This window comes from Hakea prostrata, chromosome 2, assembly GCF_041222555.1.
Source record: "Hakea prostrata isolate BN-2017 chromosome 2, UWA_Hpros_2, whole genome shotgun sequence".
Taxonomy (NCBI): Eukaryota; Viridiplantae; Streptophyta; class Magnoliopsida; order Proteales; family Proteaceae; genus Hakea; species Hakea prostrata.
In genome coordinates, this window is record NC_142601.1 from 129411 (window position 1) to 147867 (window position 18457).

At 39.5% G+C, this 18457-nt stretch overlaps 3 protein-coding genes across 3 annotated transcripts; all 3 read left to right on the forward strand.

Annotated features, from left to right (window-relative positions):
- The first annotated feature begins 247 nt into the window (after positions 1-247).
- On the forward strand, positions 248-2667 carry LOC149023122 (E3 ubiquitin-protein ligase RDUF2-like). Its single transcript, XM_089143658.1, has one exon. It carries the CDS (start codon positions 926-928, stop codon positions 2108-2110), a length of 1185 nt encoding a protein of 394 aa, XP_088999784.1. The 5' UTR covers positions 248-925; the 3' UTR covers positions 2111-2667.
- A 2924-nt stretch (positions 2668-5591) lies between these two features.
- On the forward strand, positions 5592-6384 carry LOC149023123 (uncharacterized). Its single transcript, XM_089143660.1, is given in 3 exon segments — positions 5592-5975; positions 5977-6002; positions 6095-6384. Coding segments are annotated over 3 exon segments (462 nt in total). The 5' UTR covers positions 5592-5678; the 3' UTR covers positions 6234-6384.
- An 82-nt stretch (positions 6385-6466) lies between these two features.
- On the forward strand, positions 6467-11069 carry LOC149023124 (amino acid transporter AVT1E-like). Its single transcript, XM_089143659.1, has 11 exons — positions 6467-7234; positions 7478-7797; positions 7896-8110; positions 8453-8476; positions 8602-8782; positions 8883-9097; positions 9238-9378; positions 9490-9655; positions 9880-9923; positions 10014-10076; positions 10499-11069. Exons 1-11 carry the CDS (start codon positions 7053-7055, stop codon positions 10592-10594), a joined length of 1647 nt encoding a protein of 548 aa, XP_088999785.1. The 5' UTR covers positions 6467-7052; the 3' UTR covers positions 10595-11069.
- Positions 11070-18457: the final 7388 nt, after the last annotated feature.

Below are 18457 nucleotides of genomic sequence, written 5' to 3' on the forward strand. Positions count from 1 at the left end.
TGTGGATTTTTGTCTGAACCAATATGGTCGAAATACCGGTTCATCCGGAACAAACCGGCAATTATTTCGAACTCGGCGATTATTTGTGGTACTCGGCGATATACAGAGAAGTGAGAGAACATAACTTTTAGTTGTGACATTTGATTTTGTCGTTATATGCTTTTTCTCGTCAAGTCCACCTTCGCGTGCGGATTGCCAGCGGTATAAATATGATGCGGCTTTGGCTCAGCAGTCGAGTCGAGTCGAGTCTTCCTCGCATCTTCTCTTCTGGAGTTCTGGGTGGTGTGGTGAAACAGAATAATCTGACCGCTCCAACGTCCACGCAACACTATCAAACGCCCTTTAACTGACGTCGTCAATTTCTCACCCGACCAGAGTTAAACACGTGTTGCTGCCGTTAGTTTATTACCATCTTCTTCGTCTCTTCGAATACCAAGCGTTTTTATCACGCTAACAAATGCACGCGCTTTCGCCGTTTGGAATCCCTTAAAAACGCTTTCCCTCTCTTGTGGGTTCTTTTCTTCTCAACGCCGGACGCGGACGCGGACCTCTCTCTCTCTCTCTCTTTCTCTTTCCTTTTCCCTTTCCCTCTCTGTGTTCGTCTCACCATGCTTTCCTCCTCTCATTAGTCTTTACTTCTGGATCTGTAGATCTAGTGCTTAATTAGGGTTTTTCTTTGGAAATCTGAACGATCCATTTCATTGTCTTGAAGAAATTGGATTCAATTTGAGGAGTTGTATATTAGATCGCTTAATTTGGAAATCTAGGGTTTTCTTTCTTCTCGAACACGAGATCTTTGATTTCAAGCTTCCGGTGAGTTTTTTGGTGCAAGATTAGGGATTCGTTGGTATCTTTCTCATCGAAAGGTTGGTTTTTTTTTGGAGGTTCCACAACCCCTGCTGGGCGTCGTAGAGAGATTCAACACATGGCCTCGGCGGGGTCTTCTTACTGGTGCTACAGATGCAGTCGTTTCGTTAGGGTTTGGGGTCGAGATACCATAGTCTGCCCCGATTGCGATGGAGGATTTGTTGAAGAGGTCGAAAACCCTTCCGTGGCGGCACAAGACGAGTCTCGGCGTCGGCGGCTGCCTGCCGCGGCTATGTACATGCTTGGGAATCGATCTGCTTCTGATCAGAACAGGTATTTAGGATTACGCCGCAGCCGGAGGAATGGTGGTGATCGCTCGCCTTTCAATCCGGTTATTGTACTCAGAGGGCCTGCCGATGGCGGTGGTACCGAAGTTGGTGGTGGTGGTGGTGCCGGCGCCGGCGGCGAAGGGGGCAGTTTTGAGCTATATTATGATGATGGTGCCGGTTCAGGTCTTCGTCCGCTGCCTGCTAGCATGTCAGATTTCTTGATGGGTTCAGGCTTTGATCGCCTGCTTGATCAGTTGACTCAGATCGAGATTAATGGAGTTGGCCGCTCCGACCACCCCCCGGCTTCCAAGGCTGCCGTGGAGTCCATGCCAACAATCGAGATCGTTGCTAGCCATGTTGTTACCGAATCGCACTGTGCCGTCTGTAAGGAACAGTTTGAGCTGGGCTCGGAGGCCCGTGAGATGCCTTGTAAGCACATCTATCATTCGGATTGCATTCTTCCTTGGCTTTCTCTTAGGAATTCTTGCCCTGTCTGCCGCCATGAATTGCCTTCAGATGTGCGTGGCAGAAACTCAACCGAATCTGATGGAAGCCCCGGCGGGCAATCCCCTGGTGTGGCTGACGATGATACGGTGGGTTTGACCATATGGAGGCTACCTGGTGGTGGGTTTGCAGTTGGGAGATTCTCTGGTGGTAGACGAGCTGCGGAACGTGAGCTTCCCGTTGTTTTTACTGAGATGGATGGTGGGTTCAATACTGGTGGAGCTCCAAGAAGGATTTCATGGACTTCCAGGGGAAGCAGAACAAGGGAAAGTGGTGGGCTGCGGCGGGTTTTCAGAAATTTCTTTTCTTTCTTTGGTAGGCTTAGATCTCCTTCTACTCATTCGCATTCGATATCTGAATCTGCGGCAACGGGCAGAATTAGGCCGGTTTTCAGTAGAACATCTCGAAGGCGTAGCAACAGCAGCAGCGCTTGGTCAGTGGAAGATAACAGTGCTATTCCTAGATGGTGATTTGAGTTTAGTTTGGGGAAGACTTGGAGGCCAATCAAGAAATGGGTTTCCCTTTGTTTTCTTCTGTAGCAATCTGTGTTCTATAACCGATCATTTGATTGGATGATTAGTTCTTTTCCCCTTGGGGAATAATGAGAACAGAGGAAGGCACGGATGTTTTTTCTTTCTTTCTATTTTTAGTCACTGTAAAAGATCGAGAAGAAAAGAGAAGAATATCAAAAAAATTGAGAAAATTTGTTCATAGAAGTAATGCGGCTGTTGGGTTTCGCTGGTTGGATGTTTTGTCTCCTAAAGTTTACAGCAAAACAACTCCAAAGTTTAATTCGAAGAAGAAAGAGAGAAGGGGGCTGGACTAGATGCGCCACTGTGTGAAGAGGCTGAGAAGGTACAGATGGCCTCAATTTCATCCAAATGCTATGCTCTAGTTACTTCACTGGATTCTGTATGAATTTTTGCTTCATTATTTTCCCCCACCTTCAGTGTAATCAGATAAGTTCTTCAGCTTGTAATATCCTGTAAATTGTATTTCTACTACTTAACTGTGTTTGGATAGTTTATGATTGTTGTCTCGCTGTTTCAGAATCTTTTTATGGAGATAAGTGGGGGAGCATATGTTCATGCGGTGGTCTTGCTTTGCAAGTCCGTTTCCCTTCCACTCCTGAAGTCGAGGGAAACAGGAAAGCTTATTGGCTTTCAGAAACCCAGATTTCGGTAATGGGAATTAAATCTCCCATAGACATTTGGACAGTTACAACTTACAATCACAGAGAGAACTGAATAGAGGAATTGAAAAATGATTTCTCAGTGTAATGATTTAGTAACACTTAATAATGGCCAACCTGTCTTTCCAGAATTCTTCCAGTTGACTAAGAGTCTAAGACTACCACACAAGAACAATGAATAAAGGCACCGCCCAAATTCAGATGGAAATCCTTTCTGCTCTTTTAAACTACCGTGGGACAGAGTGTTGCGATGTCAGATCTTGTAACCTATACTTCGCCCATTGTGTTCTGTGAAAGCGATTCACATCAATTAACATCCACGATCATTTGCAGGACTTCTAACCCAAAATCAGATCAATGGTGGGTGTATTATAAATCTCTGAATTGCAAATTTTCATTTTTAGTCCTGCAAACATGAGTTCTCCATCTTCTTCAGTTGTAGTTATCTCCCAAATTCTGACTCGTGGCCTGACCGTGTTTTGATCAGGCTTCTGGGAGGATCCCTGTATCCGCTAGGAGCCATGCTAACCATCGTCTCTGTCGACCACAGGCAGGTAAATCGGAACCTTAGCCCTGGATCTGTAGACTGCTACACGAGTCAAATTGACTTTGACCCTTTTGCGCACAATATGTAGCTCAACAACCCTAACAAAGGTCTTCAACAATGAAAGAGGAATTCATTTACCTGGGTAGAACTCTCCTGCAAGGAAGGGCGAAAACAAAGAATCTCAATTTCATACTGTGGAAAATATAAAACGGTTTGCAACTTGGAGAACTTGATCAACATTGTCTTTTGCGGGTTGTAAGGTTCTAAACCACTATCCCCTACCTCTCCAAACCTTCTAAATTATGATTCCATTTTGTGCACCTTATCTCTGAACCACGGTGGATAAGTGGGTGTCTCTACTTTCCACTAATTTCCCACTAGTTTCGAGTTCTCTACTAGAGGGCAGGGGAAAAAAGCCCCACCGCAAGAAGCCGACAGGGAAACGAAGTACCCTACGAATTATATTGGCGCCTACGGGGGGCAGTGCCCATCATTTTCAGCGGCGTCACCCGGGAGCCGGGCACGGACGGCACTCGTCTAGGGTGGACCAAGAGGATATAAGTGGCAGGACTGCTAGGGTTAATAACAAGTCATCTTCCACAGACATCTCTCATGCACCCGTGCAACTCACTTCTGTGACAAACCCTCAACTTTGACAGAAACAACAGCCCAATGGTTTTTCATTATTTTGATGAACACTTGCTATGCCGAGGAACACCATGTTTTTGAACAAACAAAAGCCCAACCCCACACTTCTCATAAGCAGAGTCACGAGATGGATGGGAGACGTACCTTAATTTAAATCCCACAGACCTAACAGTCATGGAAACAGATGTCACGCAAATGCAACAACATTGTCTATAACCATACGTGATATTCATGGACAGATTCGCCTGAAGCCTGCATTTGTAATTTTAAAAACCAATCCCCAACACTCATGAACACTTACTATTAATATGGCAAGTAGGGCCGACTCCAGCAGGAGTAGTAGTACAAGAAGATGCAACACTAGTAATGATCTAGATTGTTTATGTAACTGGTTTTAAGCAATAGAAACTTTTTCTTTATCATAGACAAAACAATGGCAAAGCCTTTGCACTAACAAAAATGACATTTTTGTTTAAAATTCTCTGTTTACTTTACTGGGTAGACATTTACCTTATAAATAAGTGCATGAAGCTTACATATATAAAAGTCTTCTCGAGGGGCAAGAGCCTTGTGGACTAAGAAAACATGTTCTTGGGGTCGAATTGAGGTTTTGGGCTAATTTCCGTGTTATTCGACTTATGGTCAAGGGGGTAGTTTTATATAGAAAAGGAGATAATTCGTATGGAGATTCAAACTCTTAATTTTATAGTATGAGATATAAGTCTTTGCCAATAAGCCAACCCTTCAAGGATTTGATAAGGTTTTCTTTTCTTAACAAATGTCATAAGGAGGGCAATAACTATATCAAGAATGAGATCTACCATTGTAGATGCTTTACTTGCAGACGGTAAGTAATTGCATTACTCTCATATCTTTCCGTCATATATTTAGAAAAGAAAATCCATCTTGGTCCACCCCTTGTAGTGCTCAAAGGTACCCCTTGTAGTGCTCAAAGGTAGAACTCTTAGTAAAACTAATCAGGCAACAGAGTATAATGATCACGGTCAAGGAATTGGCTCAGTTGCACATTGTTATTTCTCTTATATATAGTACTTTAGAAGCACCTCTCGCACACACGAATACACACACATATATATACACATAATATTGGTATCATGTACCTTATCAATCAATTGAGTATTGTATCTCGTATTAGTTGTATCCAATATACATACACATTGAAAGAAAAACTAATATCATATATGGTGTGACACTTTAAGCCATGTCTACAGTTGGATAGAGATTTAATTCAATGGGTGGGGCCCTCTTTGGCCACCTTATCCATCCACCGGTCCCAGGCGCGTTGTTGGGAATAAAGGGGGAAAAAGGCTGAAAATATCACTTTTCCTTTAAATCCTAAAATGGAGTGTTTGGGCGGGGGGGGAAAGGGAAACAAGGTCCTGTTCAAGCCTGCTCCCCCCCACATATTTGGGGGATTTTGTGGAAAGTAAAAGTGGGACCCACCGATCACTTTCCACAAAACCCTCCACATGGGACCCACATGTTTTTTTTTCCCACCCCTTTTTTCCCACCCCACCTTTGCAAACAAACACAGCCTTATCCTTCCAGTTTGGGTGTTGTTGATTTGTCTGTTCTCGTCGAACAAGGAAAGGAAATCTATCTCTCAGGTTAACACAGTGAAAGAAAAGGAATGGCATCGACTGTCCTTCATTTACCATTGCAGGCAATTTCTTCTCAAGCTTCGTTGCAGCGGCCGAAGAAGGTGTTTTTAGATGGGAACTGGCAGCGCGGATTTGTGGCGCTACCGAAAGCTGCTGTTTTAACACACAAGAAGGGAAAGAGCATCGGAAGAATGGGAAGAGACACTGAGAAACAAAGGCGTTCTTCAAGTTCGACGGTGGTGTGCGCGGTAGGAGATGTCTCAGCCGATGGAAATGCGTACCTGGTAGCTGGAGCTGTGGCGGTTGCGCTTCTTGGAACCGCTTTCCCCTATATTATTCTCTCGGAAAGACGTGTAAGCTAAGGCAGTTCGTTAGCCCATGAATTGTTTGTTTTATGTTGCATGTTGCTGTGTTGCAAATCGTTAAAATTATGAAAAATCTACAGGTGCCCAGAATGCGATGGTGCCGGTTTTGTGAGGCGATCCCAAGTGACACTACGAGCCAATGCAGCAAGAAAAGATCAAACTCAGATCGTTTGTGCTCGATGCAATGGCCTCGGGAAGTTGGGTCAGATTGACAAGTAGACCACTACATTCCCTTCCTTGTTTCCCTTTGCCCAGTCCCTGAAATCTGAATTATTATATCTATCTCCAGAGAATTGATGAACAAATTTCTCAATGTACCAAGTACAAATTATTGTTAATTTTGTTATATATAAGAACAAATTTTCTTATACATTTGCTGGATGTACTTCGTTGAATTCTTCCAAATTTTTCATGGAATTGATACCTAGGATATGCGAAGATAAGAAAAGAAAAAAAGAAAGAGAAAAAGAGAGAGTTAGATTTGTACGATCGAATGAATGTGCATCTACTGTTCCATAAATACGTCTGGTTCTCATGCGTCTGTTTCATAATTTCACCACTCCCGTTGACTTTTTATCCGACTAAAAGCAATTTAACAGACGAAGAAGGGTAAACGAGATACAATTCTTTTCCCGTTTGGATAGATATATGGATGTAGATGAAGAGAGCTTCCTATTTTGATGGAGATTTCTCTGGAAGCTCGGGAGATTGATTGACAAGTGTCTATCACCCCTTGATAGTAGTCATATCTCTGTGTAGCTCTAATGAATCATGAATTGCAAAATGGGACGGAATGTACTTATTTTTCTCCGGAATAAGGTCGAAGGAAGAGGAAGAAGAGAGGAAGAAAAACAATGACAAAAAGCTTCTCAGTTTTGTCTCATTTTTCTTGATTGGAGAGAGTTGTGTCTTCATTTCTGGTCTACGTTCTTTCCAAACCACGGTTGTGAGTCTGGTGGAGGATATTAATTAACATCTTTTGCTCAAGTCCTTCCTGTTTTTAAGGTCGTTGTCGCCTCATTGAGAGAGAAAGAGAAGATGAAGGCGGATGATGACTTTGGAATGGACAGGGGAATAGAGTTCCAGACAGACGATGAGGAAAACAGAGCAGAGACAGTGGGAGATAGCGAAGAAGGCTCTGAATCCGAATACACCTCCGAGAGAAACCCTTCTGAATACAGCATTGTTTCTCACCATATGCCCTGGCCTCAGAGTTACAGGCACGTTCTCTCTGTTTCTCTCTCTCTCTCTCTCTCTCTCTCTCTCTGTAGCATTGTAATTTGTTGATTGGGTTGATGTCAGGAATTTGGATCCAGTCCTTCATTGGAAAAACTTTGAGAGTCATTAAAACAGGGATCCCCAAGGATGATCCTTGGGAAACTTAGTCGTTATATGTTTAGCCCAGTTTACCCTATTCCTTTCCATGGCATGGACTCACAGAAGTGTGTGTTGTGGCATTTCAGGCAGTCAATGGACATGTTGACAAGCGTGACCCCTACTACTGTAGGGATTCTTGCAGCAGGGACAAGCCTTACACGGTTGGGCAGCTCCTTCTTGTCTCCTTCAGCTTTCAGGAGGACACCACATACCTTTGAGTCCAATGCTTCCCTTGGTCAATCTTTTCTTCCAGTTAGCGACAGAAAGGACAGACTTGATGAATTCTCTCGTCCTCAGACTCCTACGCCTAAGCGTTCCTCCTATGCATCCTACCAAAGGTCCTCCATTCACGAATTATTACCCCCACCAGCTGCACAATGTTCTTGTGCTCAGTCTATACTTAACGGTGAAAACCCTCGAGACCAAACTCATTTTCTTCTTCTGAAAACAGATTAACTTTCATTGCTTCAGGAATCTGGTGATTTATGCTTTCCTTTTGTATAGGAATAAATATTCTTTGTGGTGTGGGACTTCTCTCAACACCTTTTGCAGTAAGAGAAGGTGGCTGGTTGAGCCTCTTCATTCTCTTTTTCTTGAGTATCATTTCATGCTACACTGGAATTCTATTGAAACGATGTCTTCAGAGCTCACCTGGACTGCAAACATACCCTGACATCGGTCAAGCTGCTTTTGGCGTTCCTGGTCGCTTACTTGTAGCTGTAAGTTGTTCAGATTCTGGATGCATGGTTTAGTGCTCTGATACCATGTTAGACCCCATTTTAAAAGCTCAAACTGTCAGGTGAAGGGACTTCACTTGTATGAGAAAACATCAAAGACCCCTAGCTTAACTGTTGTTGGATCATTTCCAATTTATTCAGCTGTTATCAAATAATCGTTGTTCCTTTCATCCGATTATACTTTAGCATTTTGTTTTTGAAAGCAGTACATAAGAAACAGATCATATTCATGCATTTTGTTTTGGAAAGCAGCATAGATAAGATACAGATCATATTCAAGTTATTGGTAGGAAGGCTAACACTTCATTTTGGGTTTATTTGCAGATAGTCCTATACTTTGAGCTATATGTGAGTGATGATCCTTCCCATCAGCCTTTTATCCCTTATGCTCGTCCTTTAAGTAGAGGTTTCTCTCGATTTCCCTATTTTAATAGACAGTGAAGACCAATGTACTTCTCTTTTTTTCTCTGCAGGCCTGTTGTGTGGAATTCATAACTCTCATGGGTGATAACTTGTCTACATTGTTTCCAAATGCCCATATGGATTTTGGAGGGGTGTATTTGGGTTCTCATATCTTCTTCACCTTATTAATGACCATCATTCTTCTGCCAACAATGTTGCTGAGAAACCTTAGTTTGCTCTCATACCTTTCAGGTTCTCTAGATATTTAACCGCCTTCTTAGCATCTCTTTCTATGATTACTGGCTACACATTTGGCTGAGATCTTTTGATCTTTGCTATGTTTTGGTTTCAGGGGGTGGAGTAATGGCATCCCTACTGGTGGTGCTTTGCTTGTTATGGGTGGGGGTGGTAGACCAAGTTGGGTTTCATCGTGGTGGGACTGCTTTGGACCTTGCAAATGTTCCTGTTTCACTAGGTATATATGGTTTCTGTTATGCAGGGCATTCTGTTTTCCCAAATTTGTACTCTTCCATGGAGAATCCTTCAGAATTCTCAACAGTTCTAGTGGTCTGGTAAGCAAGAATAAAATTCATAGTTCAAGCCATCTTTGTTTTTCCATTTCGAGGAGATTTTCATTGAATAAGATTCTTCCTTTTGTTATAGCAGTTGATTTCTTCCAATGACCTAATGATGTTTCTTTCTTGTAGTGCAGTTTTTCAATTTGTTCTTTCCTTTATACTGGGGTTGCTGTATGTGGCTTCATGATGTTTGGTGACTCAATCCAATCACAATTCACTCTGAATATGCCTCAGGAATTTGTAGCCTCCAAAATTGCTCTTTGGACAACGGTATGATTGAAGAGAAGGCTGATATCTCTATTGACTATTATTTCTGAGAATGATGCAAGTTATATTGAAGTTTTGACTTGATGAGTGGAATTTATCTTTCTCATGTTTTAGGTTGTGAGTCCTCTTACAAAGTATGCCTTGACGATGACACCAGTTGCACTGAGTATAGAGGAACTTCTCCCTCCATATCTTCTAGGATCTTATTATGCTTCAATGTTCATCCGAATAGTCCTAGTTGCCTCAACATTGACTGTGGCACTAATGGTTCCTTTCTTTGGTGAGATTTTGTTTCCCTTGCCCTTAAGTTTTTCCAAAACTAAGTAATTACATCATTCTCAATAACTGTTCTAATTTAGACATTTTTCAAGTACACATGAAATGATGAAATTTTACTCTCATTAAGTCAAGTTAATTTTAATAAATTCATTTTGAATTATATATAATAGGAGAAATAATAGAAAGTGGAACATTGATTATGGTGTTTTGTTTATTTTAATGCAGGTTTTGTAATGGCCTTAATTGGCTCTTTCCTGACAATGTTTATAGTAAGTTTCTTGTCACAGAAACCCTTTCTGTGCTTGCTACTCCAAATGTATATACTGAGAAATTTAACGAAGCTGAATGCACAATGACAGGCTCTAATCTTACCCTGCGCGTGTTATATCAGCATCCTTCGCAGGAGGTTATGTTGGCTGCAGGTAAAATGAATAAATTTAATCAACAGAAGCTTCAAAAGAAAAGCTAATGCAGCAAGTTTACAACTGCTTGTTAGTATAAAATCTATTGGGAACAATGCTACATCAGTTAAATTTGAGACCTTAGGTATCCTCATGTATTAAATTGAGTCCAACCCAATTGCTTTAAGTGGAGGTTCAACTATTCTATGAGGACATCCCATATGTTGAGTTTGGTTTATGTTGAAAGACACATAAGGTTCTAATACCATGTTAAACATGCCTAAGGTATCGTCCTATGTGAGATTATTCCCAATAACTTTTTGCAGAGGTTCAAACTCAAAACTAAACTCTAATTGCTCACCTATATATATATGTTAACTAAACATTAACTGAAAGCTCCTGCATGAATACACTTCTCATTACTTCTTAACCCCTTTTTTCAGATCGCAATCTGCATTTTTATTATCATGGTTGGAGTTACATGTTCATTTATTGGTACATATTCAGCAGCAAAGCAAATAGTCGACAGCATGGGTTGATGGAAATGAAGAAAAGCAATGTCATCATGTATTATATCAGCTCTCCATCAGCCTGAGTAGACTTGGATTAACGCATTGTAAAATTTAATTTCAAGGACGATCGGTGGCTACAAACAAATGAGATCAGCATTTATCACTTGAGGGAGCATATCCCTTCAGGCAAGGCTCCAAATGAGTTACTCATGTTTTTGGTAAAAAATTTGAATTCCTTTGGCAATGGTAAGGTTGCTCCAATTGCAGCCTAGTTTTTGCAGGTTCAAGTCAGAAAACAACCACCATTCCTAAGCAGGGATAAGGCTATGAACATAGTACCTGTTACTTCGAGACTTCGAGTCGACACTGATAAATAGCATAATTCATTGAGGCTCTTGTACTTTGTGTTTTTCTTCTCTTTTCCCAAATTTTCTTGATTTGTGAAGTTTATCATTTCCTAGTTCACTTTCTCTGCTGAAAGTAATTTCTTAATTCTTTATATGTTATGTACCTATGTCGTCCTTTATGTCAAAGTCTTAGATCATGTAATCACAATTTTGATTTTAGATCTTTTGAAGACCATATTTTTGGTTGAAAAGATTAACTTTCTTCAGTGTATTCAATTTTATCTATTCCGTATTAGTACCAAATTAGTGTCTAAGTGAATATCTATACGTACTTATAAACCATCTTAATCATCTTCTAGCAAGATTGGCCAAATAATCTATTAATGGCAAATTGGAGTCCTTGACTGTAGTTTAGATTGTTGCTTATTGGTCCCTATAATCCCAATGGATTTAGGAGTTTGGATGGAAAGGGACAGGTCTTTTAAAGAACCTATTCAAAGTTATCATTGACAGCCAGAAAGATATTGATGTTCAACAAAACAGGGGAAAAAGAGAAAAAGAAAGAGCAACAATAAACAAACATGGAAGAAAGACCAACTGACCTATGAAATAATGCATGTCTTTCTGTTGGATGTTGTTATTATGATGGAGGCTGCTCTACCTATCAAGAAACCTTTTGCCTTAGAATATATGCAAACGTATGTCCATATATAAAAGAAACGATTAAATTCATTTTCGTCATTTTTAGAGTCTTCTTTTTATACTGGGAGGCATCTGTTGGACCCCATTCCTTAATCCAGTGGTCATCCATATATAATGGATATGATGCTCTCCATGTCCTCTCACGGGTTGGTTACCGATTTTGAGCGCCCATGAGCATTTATTTATTATATGCAATCCTACCTCTTTATGATGATAGTGGGCCTACTTGACACTCAGGACCCAGCAACTAACATCACGGGTTAACATGCTTCAATACCCCTGCCGAAAAGGTAGTAGTACTCATGAGATCACTTAGCCAAACATTTCTATACATGCTCTAGGTATATCAACCAATAATTAGGGAAAACGTCAAGGACATCATATGAATGTGTCTTATACCACATCCACTGGTGTCCAGTGACAGAAACGCTAAAAAGGCATTCCCCATTCCCTAATCACAATTTAGGTAATCATATAAGGTCACTAGGGCAATGGGTGAACCCACATCCCTAGTAAGCAACATAAAATAAAATGAGTAATTTAATTCAACATCATCCATATATTTTAATATCAATAATTTAAGATTTAAAAATAATAGAAAAACTCAATCCATTCAATCCCATCCATCTCATACATTCTCATATCACCATTCAAAGGATATTGAAAAATAGAAGACATAATCAACAAAATAATTCTAAAGCAAGTCAATATATCAATAATAAAATTTAACTAATATTATTATACATGTAATATAAGGTTAAGTATATTTCTCATCTTTCACTTTGATCATTTCTCAAAAGTTTCAAAATTCACTCCCACAGTTTGGTGACTAAAGATACATAAACTTATTCATGCAAAAGAATTAATAATAAAAAATTAGAGTCAATTTGGGTTTCATAAGAATATCCCCAAATCTTGCTACAAAAACAGAATCCTGACCACTAGTTTAAAAAGGTAAGTTCTCAACCTCATTAGTGAATGGTCTCTAATTCGCCATTGATTTGAAGTATAATCAAAATGAAACTTTGGGAAAATCTAATTGGCAGTAAAAGGATCCTACGGGTACCTTCAATTTGATCCAATTTAATTTAGATGAAAAAGCCCAAAATTGGCTTTCCTAAATCGCCTTTGGCAACTCGGAAAGTCAAAATGCAAAATCTTTCTCAAGGGTATGCACCATTACTCTTATATTAGAAATGAAACATTACTACAAGAAAACAAAAGTATTCAAGATACCTAATACTCTTCATTTTCAAGATCTCACAAAAGAAGAGAAGAGAAACCTCACAAACTATGTTTAAAGAGAAGGGTTTAGGAATTCTCACATTTCTTTAACGTTCCCGTAATGATCCTAGTTGCAAAGCACCTTTGATTGGATGGAATCTACTTTTGTCCTTGGTTTCTCCTCTTCCCAAAGCCTCCGCCTCGTTCTAGCCTCAAGAAATGCATTTTGGGGTGAGTTACAACCTAAAATAGGGTTTAAAAACCTAAAATCCAGATTCTGCCCCGTAAATGAAAACTGGGTGAGGGGGATTGGTTCACCCAACCGGCCCAACTGACCGGTCCATGTTTGGACCCCATTCGAATTCCGATTTAGGTGATTTTTGGCTTGATGGAAAGGTCTTTCGACTATCTTCATCTGGATACCTTAATCTTGACAATCGGACTCTTCATCGTCGATCTATGGACGTTCTAAAATCACTATTTTTACACCATCGTGATTAATCTTCTCTCTTCACTTAAATTCTAGGAGAGTTGTTGAGTCATCACAAGGGTCGTCCACCAACATTTGTTTCATTTTCAATCCTTCGAGCTTGACTTGAATGGCTCACAGTTGTCGTTGACTCGAGGCCTGGGTTCTAAGTCTTGAAATCATAGGTTAAGGACTCGGAGGTTTCTAGCTTACTAAAAAGCCACCCCGTTATAAGTCTTGAAACCATAGGTTAAAGGGGTAGAAATCCGGAGGATTTCACAATAGCTTAATTACTAAAAAGACCATACTCCTTATGAAATTACTATTACCCCCTCAATTCTAACACTGTTAAGAGATTGTTACACTTGTAATGTTTAATGTCTATTTTGTCCTTCTAAAATTAAGTAGTCAAAACACAATACTATCTTCATTAAAAAAAACCATATCAAGTACCATTGTTACAGTTGTATTCTTATTATTTTGAATTAAAAAAAAAACCTATTTAAATTGTCTTGCTTTCTTGCCAAGAAAAAGAACTCCTTAAAGTTGATAATGCCAAATTAGATAGTAAATAAATGAAAACCTAATGAAAGTGGAAACTTCTAAAAATTGATAATGTCAAATTAGAAAGTGAATAACAAAATCTAAAAAATAACACCAAATTGAAAAGTAAATATAAAAAGTTAAAAAAACTAAGGAGCTACCAAATTAAAGATAATTTTTTCCTAATTAGTAAGGAAATAATATGATTTAATACAAAATATAAATAAGTAGAATAAAATTTTAGGGTTATTTTGGGATTTTTCAAATAAATAAAAATGTCACGTCATCACTTAACTAATGGAGTTTAACGGTAGGGGAAAATAGTAATTACAGGTAAAATCTAAGATTGAACTTGTAATACCAAAAAGTTTAGGGGATAAAGTAGTAATTGAACTATAATATAGGGGAGCAATAGTAATTATCCATAATAGATAATATATAATTGAAACTTGGAGTATTGACAAATGGCTAATCTCAGAGCAAGATATTATTGTTCAGTAAATTAGCTAACATGCATAGAACTTAACTATTTATGACCATTACTAAAAAAGGAAGATTGCACACTTGACAATAATTCAACATTGGAAAATTCCTCTCCATGCAATATAAAAAATTTTTAAAAAAAGAAAAACCGAAGGAGTTTTCTTTCCATTAATGTATAGGACATTTGGCAATCGAAGGCCTTTTCAATATCATTTGACATGATCCTTAGAGTCGCCATCTCCTTGGTCAATTATCTTCTAAATAGGAAGGAAAGAATACTACCTATTGGTAATTAATTTGGATTTCCACGTGGTTCCTCATTGTCCTAACGATCATCACTTGGTGCTTTGGTTTCTTGGAAATCCTATTCCGTAGCTAATGCCATATGACAGGTTCTTCAAGATGAGGAGAGTTAGTGCACACACAAATTTCCACACTGCTATTTACGTGCAAGATAAAGCTACCAAATGTTCACAAGCCAAGAACATTATTTGTTATTATAAATAGAGCCACACCTTCACCATTTCTCTTCACCTTCTCTTCACCAAGCGAGTCTACTTCATTATGAACATGGTGATTAAAGCAACAAAGTTACGTTCCCTTCTCTTACTACTTTCTCTCTTCCTTTTTTCTTTTGTATTGGCTTTTGCTGAAGGTGAAATTAGGCTTGACCCTCCAAGGAGAGAACATCAAGAATGCCAACGTCGTTGCCAACAAGAAGGGCGAGACCCTAGTCAGCAACAACGTTGCCAACACCGTTGTGAAGAGAGTAAGCACAATGTAGAACTTGACAACCAGCGTGATCCACAAAGACAATGTAAGCGGCACTGTCAACAACAAGAGCGGGATCCACGACAGCAACAACAATGTCAAAGTCACTGTGAGGAGAGATTTGAGCAATGGGGCTGGTATGAGGATGAAGACAATGAAAGCAATCCACGAAGAGAATATCAACAATGCCAAAGGCGTTGCCAACAACAAAAGGGTGATTCACATCAGCAGCAACAGTGCAGGAGAAGTTGTGAGGACAGATTTGAGGAGGAGGGTCGAGATATGAATGAAGACAACCAACACGATCCTCAAAGACAACACCAGCAATGCGAAAGGCATTGCCAACAGCAAGAGAGAGACTCACGCCAGCAACAACAGTGCAGGAGACGCTGTGAGGAGAGATCTAAGGAGGGGGGTCGGGATATGGATGAAAACAACCAACGTGATCCTCAAAGACAACACCAACAATGCGGAAGGCGTTGCCAACAACAGGAGAGAGACCCACGCCAGCAACAACAGTGCATGAGACATTGTGAGGAGAGATCTGAGGAGGGGGGTCGGGATATGGATGAAGACAACCAAAGCGATCCTCCAAGACAACATCAACAATGTAGAAGGCATTGCCAACAACAGGAGGGTGACCCACGCCAGCAACAACAGTGCAAGAGACAGTGTGAGGAGAGATTAGAGGAGGGGAGTTGGGATATGGATGAAGACAACCAAAGTGATCCTCCAAGACAACATCAACAATGCAGAAGGCATTGCCAACAACAGGAGGGAGACCCACGCCAGCAACAACAGTGCAAGAGACAGTGTGAGGAGAGATTAGAGGAGGGGAGTTGGGATTTGGATGAAAATAACCAACATGATCCTCAAAGACAAACGCCAACAATGTGCAAGGCATTGCCAACAACAGCAGAGAGAGCCATGCCAACATCAACAGTGTACGAGACATTGTGGGGAAAGCATTAAGGAGTGGGGTCAGAATGAAATAGATAACCAACGTGATCCTCGACGTCAACACCACCAATGTTTGAGGCATTGCCAGCAGCAAGAAAGAGACCCAAAACAACAACGACAATGCATGAGACAATGTGAGGAAAGAAATTGGAATGAATATGAAGTTAACCAGCACGATCCTCGTAGACAGTATCAACAATGCACGAGGCAGTGCCAGCAGCAAAAGAGAGATCCAATGCAACAACAACAATGCCAAAGACGTTGTGAAGAGTGTTTTAAAGAAAGCAGACAAATAATGAAGATAGAAGATTCCAGTGTGATCCTCATAAAGAATATCAACAGTGCAAGAGATGTCACTAACAACAAGAAATAGATCCGCATCAATAACAACAATGTCCACGACGCTATGAGGAGAGACATGACGAACAATAATGGTAACTATGCTTGTAGCAAGTGATTCATCAAGCCAATGAGTATGTAATAAATAAAAGAAGAACTTTTGATAGCTCTTCATTTTTTATGAAACAAGCAAAAGAATAAGAGAAATTTCTCTATTTTGACATTATTGGATTTTATTTATTTATTTGTAACTGGTTTTCCTATAATTCCATGAAATTCCCTCTTGAGATTTTGATATGTGGCTATACAAATATCTAATGGCTTTGATTAAAACTTAGATCAAAATGAACTTTCCTCTCTCCTAAATCCTTGTGACTAAAGTCTACTCCTTTTTCTTGCACATATGTTTCCTTGCCATTTCTTCTTTTTCTTGCTTTACAATTAACACAAGCCTAAAATTTGGGTTTAAATTAAACTCTCTCTAGTTGCTGCAACATCATGAGTGTATGACTAAGGAATGGTGTGAAGTAGGAGGGGGGGGGGGGATAGTACTGTATTTCCAATGGAATCGGAGAGGACTCATGTTCAAAAATTTATTAAAAAGATTGGTGGCTTAACCCACCAAGTTTTACTTGGCTTGAATCTAAGATATCCTTTTGGCTAAAAAAAATCTGTGATTGAATTAGAAGGTTGTCCAATCTTGAGAGGCTGGACCAAAGTTAAGAGAAACTATGACCAATCGAACAAGACTATGCAGTCGATAATGTTGAGTCTGAGAGCCAAACAAGGACCATCCTTGCTGGCTTCACTCTCCATTGATACAACAAAAAAATCTGCATTAGTAGTCCCTTTGGTTGCAACAAACTGAGAAATAGAATCCTAAATAATACATCTTCTTCCATCCTGTCCAATATCATTATTCCATGCTCCATCTACAAAGATGGAGAAAATATTGGCTAGTCTATGACTAACAATTTGAACAAGCATAGGTTCCAGTGGTACAACAATAAGAGCATGAGATGGAAATGGAAATTACTTTAGCATAATACAATCCGAAGGCTACCATTGTGTAATGTAAGACCAAAGTTACACCATGAATGAAGGATCTTAGTCTTGACTTCTAGAGTCACATCCACCTAGCTGGTATCCATCCACTCGAATACCCTAGGGAGGAATTCATGGTCACAAGATTCGGTTTCATGTCACATCACACACCATTCCACTTAATAACATAATCATGAACAAGAATACATCAGGTGTCCAATATTAGAAGGTAAAATGTAATAAAATAATAAGAGGATCTTAGAAGGCCCTCAAAACCATAAGCAGAAGCGAAGTTAGATCTATTAAAAATGATAATCCTCAAAAGAAAAATAAAATGTAAATGAATAAATAAAAAACAAGGTCTAATTTTTCCAATATTTCGATTTCTTCTCCAAACGTTTATACACTGGCATCTTCGGATTGATGTCTAACTTTTAATCCCAACGGCAAGTTAATGGTCTCTTATCATTGTTGATCAGGGCCGTTATAGTACTCCATACTGGCACCCGAATTGTACCACGATTCACAATAAGCTCCCATCGATTCCTCAACTGTACAATCAAAGGAAAATACCTTTGAGCCATGCCAACAACAATAATGTAGAAGAAAGACCAATTGACCCATGAAATATTAATGCATGTCTTTTAGTTGGATGTTGTTATAATGATGTAGACTGCTCTACCTATCAAGAAACCATTTGCCTCAGAATATATGCAAATGTATGTCCCTACATAAAAGAAACGATTAAATTCATTTTCGTCATTTTCAGAGTCTTTTTTCTACACTAGTTAGAAAATGTACATGCAAATACACGTCGCTCTGTGTGTACTATTAAATGATTATTGGTCAATTGGTCTATAGCTAGGAGTAATCTTATGTGTAGTTTTGCACATATTGGATGTTGGTTATGAGTTATCTTTGTTAGTCGTCTTTTTTGTTTTATTATCTTTAATGATTCACAATTTGGAATTTATGGTAGGTGGGGACCGTGAGGTTGCATTAATATTT

Excerpts from the sequence above, each read along its gene's own strand:
- LOC149023122 (XM_089143658.1), top strand. The coding sequence starts at position 926 with ATGGCCTCGGCGGGGTCTTCTTACTGGTGCTACAGATGCAGTCGTTTC.
- LOC149023124 (XM_089143659.1), top strand. The coding sequence starts at position 7,053 with ATGAAGGCGGATGATGACTTTGGAATGGACAGGGGAATAGAGTTCCAG. Across the intron at positions 8,783-8,882 it reads TTTGCTCTCATACCTTTCAG|GGGGTGGAGTAATGGCATCC; the intron begins GTTCTCTAGATA and ends TTTTGGTTTCAG. Across the intron at positions 9,924-10,013 it reads CTTTCCTGACAATGTTTATA|GCTCTAATCTTACCCTGCGC; the intron begins GTAAGTTTCTTG and ends GCACAATGACAG.